The sequence below is a fragment of the Notolabrus celidotus genome, chromosome 22, assembly GCF_009762535.1.
Source record: "Notolabrus celidotus isolate fNotCel1 chromosome 22, fNotCel1.pri, whole genome shotgun sequence".
NCBI classification, from domain to species: Eukaryota; Metazoa; Chordata; class Actinopteri; order Labriformes; family Labridae; genus Notolabrus; species Notolabrus celidotus.
The window spans coordinates 10,508,619-10,528,077 of NC_048293.1; the positions used below are offsets into that span (position 1 = coordinate 10,508,619).

Below are 19,459 nucleotides of genomic sequence, written 5' to 3' on the forward strand. Positions count from 1 at the left end.
AAGTTTTCTGTCCTGGAGGTCATTATTCAAAATTACAGAATATTAGAAAGTCCTGAGCTTCTTGTTTTATATCACTAAAGCATTTTATTCATTGCAAAAATTTGGTTGTCTTTTTACAACTTTGTGTCTTATTTCTTCCAATAGGGACAACAGATCTCTTCCAACAGCGGACCACCTTCCCATCTCTCTCACCACTGACTGACCCCCGCTTCTCAGACCCACGCATGCATTATCCTGGGGCCTTTCCCTACTCCACCAACACCTCCAGCACTGGCATCAGTGGCCTCAGTATGTCAGCCTCCTCTAGATACCACACCTACCTGCCACCCCCTTACTCAAACAACCAAAGCCAGAACTTCCAGTCCAACTCCTACCTGTATTACGGCACAGGCTCAGGGTCCTACCAATTCTCCATGGTGGCACCGGGAAACACCGGGGGTGAACGCTCCCCCACCCGCCTGCTGTCCTGCTCTGGGCAGGTGGCACCGGAGGGACCAACAGTCTGATGAACCAAGGCTTGAACGCCCAGAGTGAGGGGGTGGAGGCCGACGGCAGCCACAGCAATTCCCCTACTGCCATGAGTGCTTCAGGTCGTCTGGATGAGTCTGTTTGGAGGCCTTACTGACTGACACACAGCTAGACAGTCAGAGGGAAAGGGAGAAACATAATGATTACAATGAGCGAAAAAGATGAACACTGAAAGAAAAAAAAAGAGAAATGCTGCATGTTTGTCTTTTATTTCTCCAGCACTCGCTTTGAAGACTTTTTTGCCTTTTACCAACTCTCTCAAGAATTCTGCATATTTTGTAAATACTTGGTAAGCTCCTGCACTGTTCTACATGTACTCTAAAATGACTATAAAAGCCATAGAAGTTGAGAAGATGTTCCGCTGAAGCTGCGAATAGACGTGAAGCCTCATTCAGACTCCCTTGTCTGGTGTACACAGAGAGACAAAAGACAATGGATGTATGACGCACCAGAAAGGCCACTGAAAAACCCCCCACAGACTTTCATCACACAGACTCGCAGATTGATCCAACTCACTTGGAGGGTTGAGAGGAGCAGTTGGACTGGATGTTTGCTCACTGAGTGACCAAGTAGCACCGACATCCTTCAAAATCATGGCTTCACTGCTGTGGCAATTACATCTTTTAAGCTTTAATTTCGGTAAAACATTAAATATAGAAAAAAATAACGTTAGAGGAGAAAACATCTGCAGTTGCATCCAGGGGAGTTTCTTGTACTTCCAGTACATGTGAAGCACCTATTACCAAATGTATCATCTAAATAGATTCAGCCTTTGGTGCTATGGTAAGCAGTGGATGCTTCAATACAAGTGCTGCATGTTAAAAAGAAAAGCATTTTATCTGCCGGGACTGACAAGTTTAAGAAATTAATTCTCCACTGCAGTGTCATCAGTGTATTGAGTTTCAACAGGACAATGGTTGATGTTTTAAGGAATGTAAAAGCTGAACGCAGAGGGTTGATTATTGGTTTCTTTGTCTACAGGAATATTTCAATCCTGCTGTGTTAACTTTTTACTTTTTCCTTAATTTTCTTATTTAAGCCCTTTCCTGAAAAAGTACTGGTATGGTGTTTTGAAACTGGATGACACAGTTTACTTTTGATATTTATTTGAGCCAAATTTTGAGGAAATGTGAGCATATACCAAAAATCTTTTAGCATTTCTCTCTACCCTTCCTTTTTATATACATGAACAGTATATTTACCATATTTTGTTGTTAAGTATAAATTTGGATTCTGTGTAATATATTGCCTCTAAATTATGAAAAAATCTTTTAATGTAATTATTTTGTCTTCCAATGTAGCTTTGATGCACTAAATCTTTATTTCTTATTAACCATGCCCAACAGATTTTGTAAAATAGATGGTGTTTCTAGAGCAGTTGTCTTTTAAACTATTTCCAAATTGCCTTCCATTGCTAAACAAGCCATTTGCTTAATTTTTGCACTATGAATGAACATTTTCTTATTCTTATTGAGCAATTATCTGAAACCTTTCTGTAGAAAATATTTGATATTCCTTCAAATATACATCCTGAACAAACAGAAATTGTTCTTTCATCAAATTCTCCTACAAGAATTTCACACACACACCAATTTCAAATCTTGGGACACACACATTCCTGCATCATGTGTGTTTAAATTCCCCCTTTCTGGAGGGCCTACCTCTGCACTTACACGTGACACCCCTATCCCTGGAGGAGGAAAAGCATAAGGATGAAGGGATGGAAGGAAGAGGTGGGGTCAGTGGTGTCTACTTACCAACACCAAGGGGCAATTATGCAAGGGAAAAAACAATCCCTGGTTGTGCACAGGTTCTTTTGTTGTGGATAATCTGTGAGTGCTTTGAAGCCTTCACGGTTGAGTCGCCTCTGCTTTAATGTACTGATTATCAGTGCCAGGGGCCATGGCTCTGCCAAAAGCTCATACACCTATACTGATCACTTAGGTATGAGTAGTATAAAGGAAGTTACAGCAGGTATCAAGGTGCTTCCATAAGAAGAAATCCAGGGTTTTAAAGACTTACCAAAGTAAACAGTGATCCAAAAAGGCTTGCATTTGCAGCTCAGGTACAAATAATTAATGCAAGATGGTTTGTAGATCTCACCCTCTGCCTTACCTCTTATTCAGTAACATTGCATTCTTCTGTCCCTTTTGTTTTAAAGGAATAGCATGTTTTCCTGCTCTCTCCACTGGAGCCTTTGTAAGGTAGAGGACCTGACCTCACTATGGGCAAAAATCATGCAGCTAGAGTGACCACACATATACTTATATTTGTGTGGTTTCTTCAAAAGAAAACCAAAGATCTTCACAACTGCCTGTAATACAGTCATGATGGGAACGATATGTGGCACATTAATCCTGTCTCGACTGATCTCTAAAAACATTCTTTATGCAAAACTAGAAAGCCGAAGTGTACAAGTAAGTTTCGTTTTATTGTCTAGTGAATTAAAGAGCACAATATTACTTTTCCCTTAACAAGATGCGTTGTTCTCTTGACAAATACCAAAATGTTAATCCATTTTGTTCCTTTCATTTTTCTTATGCTCAAAGCATGTACACCTGATATTGATATGTTAATTTAAGGATCTCATCTATGTATGTAATGTTGTTAATGCTTCCATATTGAGTGCTTGTAAAGTTTGCGAAAAATGTAGTTTTCAATCATTTTAATTAAAAAAAACCTTGTCTCACTTTTGTCCTTTTAACAGCTGTTTATTATAATATTTTAATCAACTTTTTTTTCCAGTTGAACTATATAATAATAATACAGATTTTTTTCTCAGCTTTAGATGTACGTCTTACACTCTTGAGAAAATCCCACCCATATTAGATTCAAGCTCAACATTTTTTTCATTATTCACTTTACAAAAAAATAATTTAATATCACGAGAGTTCTCTAATTTCGAAACTTAATGTCTGGAAGTCTGGATTGTTTTTTTTATAGTTTAACAAGGGGAGGTTTATAGGCTGAAAATGTTTTACATGAAGGTGAAGGGTATAATTCACCTCCAGAAAGCCAAACACCATCACATCAGCTGCCATTTGAGCAGGAAAGAATACACTATAAATGTTCAGAATTTCACACTTGCACATTCTGATCAATGAAAGGTCCGCCTGGCTTTTTATTAAGCTTGAACAGAAAATCACTTATGCTTCCTGGTACTTCATTGGTAGTTTGTTTCCAATAACCTCCTTAAATAATAATAATCTTCTTCTCCTCTAATAGCGAGACTCTTCCTGGCAATTACCCACACTTCTCATAGATTTAAGAATGCTTCAGCTGTCAACAATGTGGAACACAGAGAGTAAATAAAGCACAGCTCAGGAATCCAACACCGCCCTGGCAGCCTCCATGTTAACACACGCAAGTTGTCACTTGTTAAAAACAATACAGGAGAAGTTTGGAATGTCGGCTCGTCTTTTTTACCAGCTATGTGGTTGTTAATTTATGCAGCACTAATAGCATCTGTTTGGCCCATTTGAATCCAAGAGAAATTAAACATTTGAGCTACTACCTTGTGGGGTGGTCTGATATCAGATGCCTCATGTGGTTAACCTGAAATACAGTACCCACATTTAATCACTCCTAAACTAATGCCACCTGTTGATGCACCATGAAAGGGCTTTCAGTTCTTTAATGTTTTTTTTCTCCTTTATTTCCATTTTAATGGTCTCCTGTATCTTTACTCATTCCTTGTCTCTTTTATTCTTTCTTCCCTTTTAGTTCCATCCTGTCTGTCTGTCTGTCTGTCTGTCTGTCTGTCTGTCTGTCTGTCTGTCTGTCTGTCTGTCTGTCTGTCTGTCTGTCTGTCTGTCTGTCTGTCTGTCTGTCTGTCTGTCTGTCTGTCTGTTGCTGTGTCTGCGTCAGGCCTTCTATGGGGGCAGTTTTGGCAGAACAACAAAGCCTCAGGTCACACACACACAGTCTCGATACACACTGTATTCAATTAAGTCCGGACACACAAAGCATTTCCACTCACGCACAAGAAACTCCCCCCCATTCACAAACACATAATTCCCTGCTGACAGATTTCACACTACCCCCCCACCCACCCATTTTGAGCACAACTTCAGAGTGTGAGTGTATGACAGATCAGCACCGTCTTAAAAATTCCCAACAATCTCCTCCAGGTCTCATCAGAGAGCAGCTCTCTGAGAAGCTCCTCACTGATCTCCACCGCTCAGGAAGCACAAAAGAAAAGATGATAAGCTTTCAATTAGAGCAGGCTCAGGGGAATTTTCCAGCTGTCTTCACACACTCTGAGATACCCAACTCTCGAGTACACATGTGGGGAGCAGAGGAGCTCTCATCTGGTGCTCTGGTGTCTTTGTCATGGACATACATGAGTGGAGCTGTTTTTTTCCCCTTGTCTCTGTTCTGCTATGCTCTTCTTGTTCCGAAAATTGTAACTCTTCAGGAAAGAGGGGAAACTTTTTCCTGGATGAGGCTCCTGGTCTGGATCTAATTCTAGTCAAAGGCACGATGAATTAGTTCACAAGAAAACATAGAAAATTGCTTTTTAAGTGGATGAAATATAAAGAGAAGTGGAAGAATGACTGTGAACGTCACAAGAATAAAGAAAACTAAAAACAATGTAAATCATTGATGAAAAAGTTCTTTGTTGGGTAAATCATTTTTCCTTATAAACAGCGCCTTTTGTTCTTTTCTTCTAACAAAATTGAGCATTGTCCTTTGCAGAGCTTTAGCTTAAGATCTCAAGATTAAAGCACTATTTATAAATTCAAATGAAAGGCAGACAGAGGGAAAGATGCAGGAAACAGAGAGAAACTGAAAAAAGAGAGGGAAGAGAGGGAGTGTTTTGGAAAGAGCACAGAATCGTTAAAAGCCTCTCATTTCTCATGAGCACAGTATCCCGTGTCGCCTCTGCGGTACCTGCATACGAAACGCATTAGGGCCTCTTCTGCGGCCGCTGACCTCTCCTCCCCCGAACCCGTGAGAAGGAGCGGGTTAGAACCGGCTTGGTTTGGGTGCCTGGTACATGACCAAAAGTCTATTTTCTAACCAAGCTGGTGGTGGGAACAGAGGCTGCCGTCCAAAATCAGGGTTCCCACAGAATGACCGAGAAACACAGGGGCCAGGGGCTAAGAAACCGCGAGAACTGTGATGCAACTGTTCTCACACTGGTGGCTAGCGCTGCAATACTGACGGAGAGCAGGATACTGAGAGAGTTAGAGAGGGGGAGAGAAAGGGCTCTTCCAGTATGGAGGGATCCCAGTGAAGGTAGTTTCTCATCCATGTTCAGTCTTTGGAGACCTCTCTGTTGCGATACACCAAGTACATCTCAGTTCCCACAGTGAACTACCTCTCTATGGAGCTCTGTTGACTCTGTTCCCATTCAGACCCAGAGGATGACTAAAAGCTTACAAGAGGCACTATGAGAAACAGTATCGCTATCAGATCAATATATGGAGCCAACACCACAAACTTAAGGTCAAAACTATATGTGAGAGAAAATTGCTGTGATCCCAAATGTCATTGAAGATGAGTCCAAATTAAAGATTCCTCTGAGTCGCTGCCGTAGACGTCCTGCGGCTGTGGACGTTCCAGACTCCAGCTGCTATGGACATGCTGGACCCCAGTGGCAACAGCTACTGCGACCAGCTACTATCCGTCTCATCACTATCACCGCTCCCTCTGTGTCTTATTCTCCTCTATCCCTCTTTCCAGACCCAACTAGGTCGAGGCATGATGGCTGTCTAACATGCGTCTGGCTCTGCCTGAAGTTTCTGCCTGTTAAAAGGAAGTTTTTCTTCACCACTGTAACAAGTTAAATATAGCGAGGTGCAATGCTCATGGTGGATTAAGGTGGGGTAAGACTGAGTCTAACCCTGTGTTGAGGTTGGTTCTCTGTTCATAATTTGACATAAAGTGGTCTAGACCTCCTATGTTTGTAAAAGCGAGATAATGTTTGTTGTGATTTGGCGGTATACAAATAAAGATTGATTAATTTATTTATTGATCCCTCTTTCAAACCCCAAATCAGCGTCTGTCTAACATGAGTCTGGTTCTGCTCGAGGTTTCTGCCTGTTTAAAAAACGTTTATTGTTAAGAATCGGTTTAGTGCAGTATTCATAAACAAAGAAAAGTCTTATGTAGGCTGCACTGACATCTGACCTTCAAGGATTACGTGACCAACAAGCACAACTTTCTCTTTGGTTCAAAGTGTGTCTTGAAAGTTTGAAAATCTTTGAATTAACTATGGAAAATGTATAGACTTATGTTCTGAAGAGGTCAAAACTAATTAATCAAGACATCATCTCTGGTTCCAGCTTCTTAACGGCTAGGTTTAGCTATTTTATAGGCAAGCTATCTGAATACATTCAGAGTTTGAGTCTGTTGATGGTATAAAAAATTCTGAATTTAAATATATTGTCTTATTTCACGCTATTTTCTGACATGCTGTGGGCCAAAAAACAACTTAGATAATCAACAAAACAAACACATTTTAGTGACATAATTTTTTTTAGAATCAATTTACTAGTTAGCAAATTGAATTCATTTTTTCAAGGAAAGTTGAGGAGGCATAAGGGATGCATGTCTAGGCATTCTAAGAGATGATTGATGGACTTAATTATTGATTTATATGACTTTATTCTCAGAAATATTTTTCCTTCATCAAAGTAGATATTTAACAACATGCTTCAAGTCCAATTGACCACAGGTGTTGACCAAGTGGCTACCTCCGGTCTTAAAATATGAAGCCCATGCAAAAGAGCTAAAAACTGCAGGACATGGCTGACTTGAATGACAGACGGGCACCCTGTTGCTGTTAGCGAAAAGGCTAAAGGTCCGCCTCTTTACCTCACACTAGCTCAAACAAGGTTTGGTTGTGTTCAGCATTTCCAATATGGCACCTGCCAACGATTGGCTGCAAATCAGCGCTCAGGAACAGATGGGTGACGTCACGGATAAGGTTAAATGTTTTATACAGTCTATGGTGCTGGCATACAGTTTTCTAGTTAATATTATAAACAGCAAAGCATCAGCAATAACATAATCGTAATCATCATGAAACCTCAATAACACCATCATCAATGCTGTTGTCATCAACATCATCTCTTGCAACAAACTACAGAGTTTTTCCCAGAGACCGAGGTCTAAAACTTTCTTAAATGTAGAATGAAACTAAGTTATTCCACCACTGGGGACTACAGAGGAGAAGAGTCTGACTAGCTGGATTTGTGGCCCTGTTGAAATGTGACTACCAGGCGTTTTATATTAGCAGGCAGTAGTGGACGAGAGGGGGTGGTTTTGAATTTGATGAAAGCAGCAACTGGAAGCCAGTGAGAGGTATGTACAATGGAGTGACATGCTGTTTTGGGTTGGTTGAAGATCAGAAGCAATGCTGTGTTCTGGATCATCTGAAGAAGTTTAAATGTGTATGCAGGGAGTTGTCAATGCAAGGTACTACTAAGGCCTTTAGTAAAAGCAAGGAGCTCCCTCAGGTTTAGGGTCTGATCCTCCTAATGTTATACAGAGCAGATCAGCATGACCATGCAATAGAGGCCACATCAACCTTAAAGGTTAAGCTTGTCATCAATCATGACACCTAGATTCTGGGCAGACTTATTCGGCATGAGCTTAGTTGATTCAAGCTGTGTATTGATTTGATGTTGTATAGAGGTACTGGCTGGAATGACAATAAGGCTTTGACAGGTTGATATACACTTTAGAAACAACATTAAACACCAAACAGCATAGTCAGAGACGTACATTTAATCTCAGATTTAGCTCCATATTTAATTTTTAAACTGACTGATGTACAAAAGAGTACTTCAGCTGACCGCAATATGACTCATTCTATCTCAGGTCTGACTGTAATGGTTCATATTTCAGACCTTCAATGTTCAATATTCAAAGAATCACAGAAGTAAAAGGAAAACAACAATCTGTCTACTCGACTCAAAAGATCTCAATCAATGGAGATTTTTTTATTTAATTATTATTATTATTATTATTATTATTGCCTTTTACAGACAAATTCAACAAGAACTTTCTGGGACAACAAACAAACAATACACAAAAAAAGACATTTCACACAAGCATTCATTCATAAGAAATTTTTTCATGCAAAATAATCTGCTTTAAACGGTTAAGTGAGAAAGTATGGGGCGCCGTTTGTAAAGTTGTGCACTCTTAAAATAACAGCAACAATTCTCAGAATTTAGCACCAAAACGTCATAACATGTACTGTGAATTTTCTAAGTCAATTTTTTTTATCATATTTAGAGCAATATTTGTCTTCTTTACATTTAATTTTGTTGTGAAAATTATATTTAATCACTGTCACAATCACTGTTAAATCCAAATGCTAAATATAAATGTAAATGTTAAATGTAAATGTTAAATATAAATGCTACATTTTAAATCTGAATGTTAAATAAAATATAAATGTAAATCTTAACTGTTAAAGCTAAATGTTAAAATAAAATCAAAATCTTTAATGTTAAATCTAAATGTTGATTGTTAAATGTAAATCTTAAGTGTTAATACTAAATGTTAAATGTTAAATCTAAATGTTAAATTTAGATGTTAAATGTTGCTTTGTGAAACTAAATATTTAGTTAATACGCAGATTCACATTGCCACCTAGCGGAAATACCAAAATAAAAGCTTCATAAATCGATACAGACTTAGCAATAGCAACTTAGCTTGACCTCCAAAACTGCTTTTCCAACATTTTTGCGGTGGGTTTTTAGTACTTATGGCACCCCATACAAATTCACACTGTTTTTTTCAGTGTGAACAACTTTACAAACAGCACCCCATAACTCATAAGAAAGTTCTGTTATTACATCAAAACATAAAACAAGTCATGTTTTGATGCATGCTAAGAAACTTCCTAATAGTCCTGAGAGGTAAAGGGTGAGATTAACAACAACTTGCTGAAGTTAGACGGGTTCTGACTTCCCTATTCTCCTTTTCATTAGATGGCTCCACATGTAAGTGAGTCAGAAGAAGGCCTTGATGCATTCATAAAAGAAACCCAACAAACGACTGCATGGTGGACCTGTGGCTGAGACACTGGTTAGAGGGCATTCTGGCTAAAACCACTGCAGCTAACTTTCTTTAAGAGGTAGCAATGGCTTTGATTAAGATTCCTGTCATTGCATAATGACCACAGCTTTCTGTGTTTAACCAATCTGGCCTTAATTTGATCAGTTAGTTGGTAAAAGACAGTAGAATATTTGAGTATTTAGCAACTTTTGTTGACTAGAAAAAACCAAATGGCATGTTTTTCAAAGTTCTATTTAGACATGTCTTTACACTTTACAAGGGAAACAAATCATGTTCTTCTAATATGGTCGGGCAACTTCCCAAAAACAAAGCTTGTTGTTTCCCATAAAGATTCATGAGAACTGACACAATTTTTTTTTCTATACTTTTTTCTCACAGAAAAAGATTGCAATAATGATCCGTACATGCAAACACTGCTTCCTCCATAAAACAGGAAATTATCATACACACACACACTCACACACTAACACAAGGAGCTCAAACCACACACACTGTAGCTCTCTGCCAGGCTCTCCCCCATCACGGTAGGGTCCAAAGTAGGGGGGGGGCATAAGGCGAGGAGAGGAAACAGGGATCCCTCCGGACCAGGTCTTTGTACACTTCCTGCTCAAGCAGGGGAACTCTCTGAATTAGCGGTTCACATACACACTTTCTATCTTTCTTTCTATAACCCTAACTTTCATCCATGTACGCAAGCCATGGGTAAAATGAGGTTTGCTCATGTCTGTTTCAGATCATGTGGGAACATGAATTGTCATTAAAAGCCTATCATCCCCTCCTTTCTTCTTCTGCATTAACTACTTTGCACGCAGCAAAGTCAGAGAAGTTGTCTGTTCTTATGCCCCGTCCATCATTCTGGGACTGACCACCCATATTGATGACTTTCATCAGTATGAAAGTATACAAAGCATATTCAGAAACAAGTCATGACCTACAGCCTCCTGTATTCTATTAACTACTGGAGAGAACAATAACGGTAAAAGCATCTTTTTTGTCATCCTCACGTGTCACAGATTAAAACAAGCTCCACAAATGTGTCTGTCATCATCACTCTTATAACATCACTCTTTCCCAAACAGTCAGGTTTATTGATGTTACTATTTTGGCAATTTGATCGTCATCAAGGCATCAAAGGCGAGTCTTTATAAATCAAGCTTCTTCCGACATCCAATAAAGTGTCAGCTATTGTTATTCTTAGACAGGTGAGGTGAATTGAAGCCAACATCTTGGTGTTCCTATAGTCTGCGCTGTGCTTGTGTGTGTGGCAGTGTGTGTGTGGCAGTGTCACACACCCCCATGTCTGGCAATGGCTGCCCTGCAGGCCTCTACTTACCAGTTCCCATGGTTCCATGGTTCCACTATATTGACTGTAGACTTCCTCAGGGGACACCTCCCACTCACTGTTTTGTTTTCATCCGTAATGGGAGATAATCTTTCACTCTTTATGATGTGTGCATGTAAAGGTGTGAAGTAAACGCTGTGTTTATGTTTGTGTGTGTATGAGTGTGTTTTCTGTGCATGCACCTGCAGGAACAAAGACATATCATAAGGCTAAGTTTGTGTGTGTGTGTGTGTGTGTGTGTGTGTGTGTGTGTGTGTGTGTGTGTGTGTGTGTGTGTGTGTGTGTGTGTGTGTGTACGTGTGTATGACACACTCACACAAGCAGTAAAATGTTCTCTGTCTGCTGGTTTACAGACACCAGACACCTTGATTTCTCCGGCTTTTGTTTTTGCCCAAGAGGCAAAGAGGAAGATGAAGGAAGATGATGGAAGAAATATATCTTGGATTGTCGGGTTATGTCTGTTATGGAGCATTCATATCAAGAATAATTGCTTTTAAGTGCTGAAATATAACAGCCAAATGGCCCGTGGAACAAAGAGGGCTTGTGGGGGGGAAGGAAAATGAAGCTTTTACATTCAGGGCCTGGTAATGAGGGGGCTTTCCAGAGAGATGACAGCGAGGAGGAGGATCAGAGAGAGAAAAAGACAGATAGAAAGAAGGAGAGGTGAAAATGGATAGATGCATCAGATCAGGGGGTGGTAAATACAACACTGATCCCTTACCAGGATTTTGGCTGTAAGCAAGGCCTCAGACTATAACACACTCTGGCCAAAGAGCCATGTTCAAGCATACTGATACTTTCATACTCTACCTAGTTTGAGGCCTACAGGTGTTTGAGCTTTATAAGAGGCCCTAAACTGTACCTCAGCAGGGGCTTTAGAAGTAGAGCGAGCCAAGGAGAATTTGAACTGTTGGACATCTTGATGTATTCTGCCACTTTATGAAGTGCAGCATATTGGCAGGCCATTCGCAGAAGGGCATGGCAGACCTGAACATAAACACAGACAGTCTTTAAGAACCATCCATCAGACAGGTCCACCAGGGAGCAGAATCCATCAACCTCACTCACAGAGACAGACAGAGACATTTTGGTAGACGGTAAGCTGGTAAGCTAGGACTGCATATAGATGTGTTATTTACATTAAAAAAGATCATGCTTGTATGCTAAATCAAAACAAGAGATCTCTCCTTGTGCCATTCTAATGTGCCCCACAATGTATTTTCCCAAAGAGCAGCCCTTCAGTTTTCTTTTTGTGATTTTTGGAAATGCCCCCTCTTTTCCAGCCCTGCTCCAATTTTCTTTAAATACAACCGTAATTGGTTTGATTTCCTACTTCTGGCTTGGTGCAGAGGAGGGGTGGGGTAAAAAGCATTGGTGGGAGCAAGACAGCAAGGCATACGGGACCCAGCCCACAGCAGGCAATCTTCATGCTTGGGTGGCAATACAGTTTGGACTTTTCATATCCAGCAACACTATACCCCAGTTTAAAGGCTGTTTATGGGACGATTCAGGAAGCCCATCAGTGGAGAAGGACATAAATCAGCACAGGAAAGCACACCAACACACTCAACAGAGCAGCATTCAGAAAGCATGTGACTGATAACTAAATGTGATTGAATCATGAGCGTTCACACATCATAAGTCTGCCCAAACCTTTCTACTTTTGTCTCGCTCATCTATCACACCCCTGCCAACAAATCTTGCAACATTATCACAAAGGCATTCCAGTCTGCAAATCAAAACCAGTCTCCTACAAAAAGTCTTTCCTTTGCGATGTCTCTCGCAGGCAGACAGACGAGGAGGAGTGTGAGCATGCTGCTCATCAGGCAGGCGTGAGTAATCAAAAAGGAAATAAGACGTAGCGTCTGGGAGAGGCCAAGCAGGGACCTACTGATCAGCAGCCAGCTCATTGTTCTCTTCTTCTATTGTTCCTTGTTTGGTTGGCAAACCAGGGAGCAGCCAGCCAATGACAAACCAGTTTAGATTAGTCCAGGTATTAGAGAAGATCTGATATGTGCTTCTGGGGGCCCTGAGGGCCAAATGGTTAATCACTTTAATTACATGTACCAGGAAATAGATACTATTTAGATAAAAGAAGGGGAGTTTAGACACATGACTTTTAGTTTTTATTGCAAAATGTCAAGTTGGGTCTAATCCATCAAGTAGCTTCTGAAATTAAAAAACAAGATCTCAAACTAGTCTAGGAGCCAAAGTGGTCATGGGGTAAATTAGATCTTAAGCCTCAGTCTGGTGTAGAGAGAGTGTTGATGTTACCAGTAACGAGGGGCAACCCAAAGCAGGCCCTTTATGGTGAGTCCAGGGCCAAATACAACTTGTTAATACAGAATGGAGAGACAGTAGTGGAGTTTGTCTTCTGTATTATGACTGACAAAAAACAAACACACTTCCAGCCAAAGCAGAATTCCGGCTTATGTGGTCCAACCGCAGGAGAAAAAGACCTTTGAGGCTTCCGTAGCATGAGCGCTGGTGCAGAGAGAACACAGGGATGCTTCCAAAAGTAGCATAAGTGCACGCATGCACATTCACATTCACACAAAGTGAGGCTTTTCCCGGCAAACGACAGTCATCTTGGTGGAAAAATATTGTAACCCATGCATTAAAGTTCAGAGCTTTGAGGGAATGCAGGGATGGAGAGGCATTAAAGACACTCAGGCCATCCGGAAACAAACCGCACAATATCCATAAAGAATAAGGGGCTTGTTTGGCAAAAAGGACCAGCATATCAGCAGACTGACTGGTGGAAGGGAAACAAAATTTTGCTACCTAGGTTGTAAATAAAATCCAGAAAAGAAGCTTTTCAATATAGAGCAGCTTCAGTGTTACAAGTACTTTCATGCTGGTTGAGGCCCTCTGATCTGTTGCCCCTTTATAATCCTAATTCTATTGAGCCTCTTTCCCTGTATTGAGCCTTTGGTCTCTACTCATAAACTGAACCTTAGAAAAAGTCCAGAACTCCTTGGCAATTCTTTGCATGTTTGTGGGACTGAGACAGACATTTTACTGCAAAAGTCTCAAGACACTGCAAGTTTACGGGGTGAGTGAGCCACAGCTCTCACTGTTCAATATAACAAATTCCCCAAAGTGAAGACTAATCCGGCTCAGGGCCTAGCAAAAAACAGTAGAGCCAAAAATCACTTGAAATGACTAGTCTTTTGGCTGTGTGAACACAACTTGTGTGTTCCTGATGAGCCGACAGGCTGGAGAAATAACACTGACTGTCTAATAAATGCTTAAAGCATTTCGACAGAGCCTTTTGTTACTTACTTAAACCACGCTGCCTGCAACAACCTAATGGAAGTCTAAAAGCCATTAGGCTATAGGGCTTAGCCAACACAAACTATGCACACAGGCTAGGAAGGAGCAGCTAAGGGCAATCAATATCGCCCATCATTCTCCTTCTTTATTGTTAAAGCATAAGATCAGAACATTCACAGTGGCTGCTAGTGAGTAAAGTAGAAGCTGGTTTAAATCAGAAAGAAACACTGGGATAGTGGGTGAGTACCTGCATGTCCTTTAATTTCAACAGCAATTAAGGACATGCAGTCCTTTAAATTTCCCCGTATGTGGGACGAATAAAGGACTATCTTATCTTAAGTTAATTGCACTTTGTTTGCTTGATTCTGCTGTATTGATCTTGTTTGAGTATCTCAGCTGCCCCTGACAACCGCTTAAAGAAAAAACATAATCAAAACTAGGAAGAGCTTCGCTGTCAGTTGGGGCACTTGATTTTACTCTGTTGTCATTTCACTATGGCGACAACGGCAGGGAGGAGCCAGTTGGGGCGTTTCTCTCAGACAGGCCTGGCCTTTGCAGTGGCTGGCATGAAAAGAAAGCCAGTGAGCTGGAGATGGATGGCAGAACCAAAACTTCAAAGACCTCCTCTCTCCCCCTAGATGTGCTATATAGTTCTCAAAGGGAACCTGCTAGCTCACTTTGAACAAAGACATTCACACGCACTGTCTCTTCTGCAGGCACACACCTGGAAGTATCAGCACAGCCAACAGACATTTCCTGATGACTTTAAAAAAAGAGTATGTTAAAGTGGTGAAAAAACACTCAGACACTTTATACATAGCACACTGGTGTGTTTAGATAGCACATGCACCAGCAGACATGACAATAACTCACTAAATACCAGACAGATATTCGCTGCAGGCTCTGACACACTAACACAACAAAAACTGCAAGGTACATCTTCCTCTATAGAGCTAAGGTGGGGGTGTGGCTGCTGACAGAGCAAAGTCTTTCATGTCTAATAGTTTTTCCGTCACAGACAAAATAAAACAGGCCACTATTGTAGTCTTATAAAGGGACTAAACAGCCCGACAAAGGCCGCAGGAGGTATGAAATACCTGACGTCACAAAGTGCTTTTTAAGACCACAGCTGATGAGAACTCAAGAGTTCCTCTTTTCTCTTAAAAACCACTTACTTTAAGACCCACATCTCCATTTATCCCCTGACTCTTTCACACAAACACATAAGACCTCTGTTATGCTTCCCGTGAAAAAGTGCTGACCATGTAAAGGAGATAAGAACAAACCCCCAGGATAATACTTGCAGTCAGATAAAGTCTCCCCCTTTGGCTCACTGTGGATGAGTACCCTCTAGTGGTAATAACACTGAATGGCATTTTTCCTCTTGAATTTGTATCCTTGTACCCTCACTGCGCCTCTTTACCAGCCAACAGCCGCAGTTACCGCAGCTTTGCCACAGGGTGTGACTGCAGGACCCAGATGGGGTGAGTGGCAAGGGGGTGAGACAGCCTTTTGTGGGACGCCCAAGGGGAAACACCACAGTCCCCTATCTCCCCACCACAGTAGCCACTGAGCCCTGGAGAGAGAAAGCCACCCCACCACATTTTAATGAGGGTTAAAATAAACAATGTGAGCACACAAAACCCACCCTGACTGGTTGACTGCGGGCACTGCAGCAGGGCAGATAAGCTGGGCTGTAACTTTGTGGTCTGAGAGTTAATGAAATGGCTGATGCCACAAATAAACCTACTATGAATTCCTTTTGGTAACATTAGACCATAACAGTGTTCAAATAAGGAGTGGCAGTGTTTGTCACTGAGGCAGCATGCACCCAGCTTCTTAAGAAGATGGCTTCTTAAGAACTTTACATAGTGAAGTATCAGAAAAACACAAATTCTTAAGGTGAACTGTTCGAACTGCGGTTGTCTTCAAACAAACTTCAATGGTTCTGCTCACCAAAATGACAGAGTAACACATTTCTCACTCACCTGTGGTTTACTTAGATGTTCATCCGAGATTTCTGCCACAACCCCAATACAGAACAGTAGAATGGCATATAGTAGCTGTGCTGAAAAGAAAAACACAATGTTTACACTTTTTAAGGCTAATTCATAAAAAGTAGTCAACATTATTACTGATTGACATTACTACCACTGGCTCAAGCTGGGCCAGCTACAGCAACATCATATTCAATTAAATTTAATTCAAACAACGTTATTAATCCCTCTAGGAGTAATTTGTTGCAGCAGATTGTATAAAATAATAACATAAATACAAACAGAGACATACGAGCAGATATTAACTGTACACAGGAGCTACAGTACACTCCTGGTATCAGCAGACTGATAATTAAAATGTAGGTAGAATAAAATCAATAAAAGATCAGTACAATGAAAGATAAAAGAGTCAGTCTGGTAAAAATAATAAACAAAATATTCTACTAATTTAAGGAGCATTTAACAATTTAATTGCAGATAGGATATAGGATTTAGAACAGCGGTTCATTTTAAAAACAGGCAAAGTAAAACGGCGTCCTAAAGGCAACAGAGAAAATTAACTCGCAAGAACATGACCAGAAGAAACTTAAATATTTTTAGCCTCACAGAAATAATCGATATCTTTCTGTTTTAGGCCGATGTTTTTCGAGCAGATTTTAACAGTACTGTTCAGGCTGTTTCTGTCCGGTTTCCGGCTGTGAAACCAGCATATAAAAGAAACTCTCAATAAAAGACTGATAAAAACGACAAATGCTAATAGGACTGACTGAAAAAGAGTTCAGCTTCCTTGAAAGATGAATCCTCTGTTGACCTCTCTTCATAATAGCCTCAGTGTTCACATAAAATTTAAGCAAATCATCCAAATACGTTCCTAAGTATTTGTACAATCTTACAAGCCAAATTTTTATATGAATGATGCTCTCCTTTGCAGCCTCCTTCTTCCGTCTAAAATCAAAAATAATTTCCTTGGTCTTAGACACATTTAGATTTAAAACCATTACACTATTATAGTTATTATTATATAACATAATAGTTTTACTCTCACAGTCTGTTTTTTCCACATTACCATTAGCTACTCAGCTCAAATCATTAAGCTCTATACATGTAAATGTTGCTTACAAGAAACTAACAAAGTGGGCTACCCATAGTGAGCACATTGTACAATTTTTCCTCCAGATAAAATCTAGACAAGTCTGTTTCTGTAGCAGACTATCCAGAAACAAGGGGCAGTTTTAATGGTCTGTTTTGCAGACTCTTAAAAGTGTGACAACATTTTATTCACTTCCATTGTACTGGAGCAAAGATGGTCAGAATTAAGAACTTATTGTAACTTTGGCTAGATTGGCCCTAATATACAATTTCTTGTAAAGAGGGAACCTTTAGTGTTTCCATTGTCATGTTTTGGTCTGCAGTTTTCTTTTTGTGATTTTTGATTACCTCTTTTACTTTCCAGATTTTCCTTGTGTTTCAGTCCTTTTCCCTCCCTGTGTACTCTGTTTGTTATAAGTTGACCTTATATCTCCCTTGTGGTTTTAGTGTTTCATATCTAGTGTTGCCTTCCCTGTGTGAAGAGTTTTCTGTTTAACATTGTGTAGTTTTTGTTTCCTTTGTTTCTGATTTGGTTTTACTTCCTGTGTTTTCCCTCCTTTTTGATTGTCTTCACCTGTCCCTAGTTGTCCTAACCTGTGTCTTGTTACTCATTATCCAGTGTGTGTATATAGTGTCTGTGTTTCCTCCCTTCTGTGTCATGTCAAGTCTTCTCCAGTGATTCCTGTGTCCTATGTGTTGTTGTTTTTTTTTTGAGTTAAGTAACTTTTGTTTATTTCTTTGTTAATTAAAGCTGGGGTTGGTAGTCAGATTTAGATACACTTTTTGTTATAGTGGTTAAAATGATCTTTATGTCCCGATGGCAATGTGCTCCTAAAAAAGAGCGGAAAAAAAGGGCGCTATCTACAGCTGGAGTAAACCTGGGAAAACACCAACCAATCCCTGACATTAGGATCCAATTTATGAAACCAAGAGGGAGTCCTGAGGAAATGATGCATTTAAATTCATGCTAGTTTTCCATGACTACCAAACCCTAGCTTTAAAATGTTTCTTTTTTTTAAAGTCTGCACTTGGGTCCTCCTTTGGTTTTCTGACCCTGTGACATCCATTTTATTGATTGCAAAATGATGTACAATCAGGGCAATTTAAACCAATTTAGACACACCGTAAGATAATAATCTCAAGTTTCATGCTCCCCTGCAGTGTGCCACTCTGCATCACTCTAAGCATTTTGGTGTTTATTTCAGTGCAATTTATGAGTTACCCTAATCCATCTGACAAAAAGCCTGACCTGCTGCCAAAAAAGTCAAGATGGGTTAATTATGGAAAGCCGTTTTGAGTATTCATTCCATATCCTTGATATCAAGCACCAGTTTCCTGCACTAGGTCAATCTTTTACAGCACTAGTTAATTGTTGAAACTCTAACACTAAGTTAACAGGTCAACAGCAAAAACTCTTACATGTTGACTAGTAAAGAACAAAATCTTTACTAGTGAGAGGTATTTTAACATTACTAGTTAACTAGTAAGCCTACAATTGTTTAACTTGTTTACTAGTAAACTCGAATATGCAGAGTAGCAACACAAGTTACATTTTTTTAATCCAACTAGATTACTATAGTGAGGTATTGAATATTTACAGTAGTAACACTAAGGATGGAATAATGAATCCTACTAGTTAACTTGGTAGCTTCTAAATGTTCACTAGTTAACTTGCTGCACTAGTGAAGCTTTTTTAAATCTTGCTAGTAAACTAGTGGGTCTAAATGCATTTACTAGTTGAGCCCCTGAAAGAAAAAAAAAGTTCACCAGTCCCACTAGTTTCCCAAATTAATAATCAAAAGCTGGGAAAGCTGTTTTCATTGTGACATTCTACTGGCTCTCAAGTTAAATTGGCCTGGCAATAAAGACATAGGCCTACCTTGTTGGAGGTTCAACGTATACCCTCGGATCTACCTTGCTAACTGGTTGCAGACGAGGAGTTGGCGTGCCAACTCTATGAAGCCAACGTTTCTGAAGCCGTAAGGAGCAGATAGAGTTCCTTGCCAGCATTGTTTGGACTGTGAGGTGCTGTAATCTGTACATGTCTCACTTTACTGCTAACCAAAAACAACATGTCGCGTGACCTGTGCCCGGTTGGCAACTGCTGCTTCAGTTCTCCTGTTCTACTAGCATCTGCTAGCATCAACTATTTGCTGTACTAAAATTCCCTCTGATTCCCACAGCTAGC

The 19,459-nt window shown here is 40.1% G+C and overlaps 1 protein-coding gene and 1 long non-coding RNA gene across 3 annotated transcripts in view; one reads left to right on the top strand and one right to left on the bottom strand.

Annotated features, from left to right (window-relative positions):
* The window catches only part of runx3 (RUNX family transcription factor 3), a 30,173-nt gene extending 27,001 nt beyond the window's left edge, over positions 1-3,172 (top strand). The window contains 2 exon segments of the mRNA XM_034675940.1: positions 145-471; positions 474-3,172. Coding sequence (XP_034531831.1) covers positions 145-471; positions 474-625 — 479 coding nt within the window. The 3' untranslated portion in view covers positions 626-3,172.
* Positions 1-19,459, bottom strand: part of LOC117806855 — an 86,821-nt gene extending 67,362 nt beyond the window's left edge. Inside the window, exons 1-3 of one of the 2 annotated variants that reach the window (XR_004629773.1) lie at positions 19,151-19,459; positions 16,174-16,253; positions 375-636 (exon numbers count right to left, since the gene is read on the bottom strand). This is a non-coding gene — a long non-coding RNA (uncharacterized LOC117806855). Of the gene's footprint in view, positions 1-87; positions 637-16,173; positions 16,254-19,150 lie in introns of those variants that run through there. The other variant, XR_004629772.1, reaches the window with a different exon arrangement.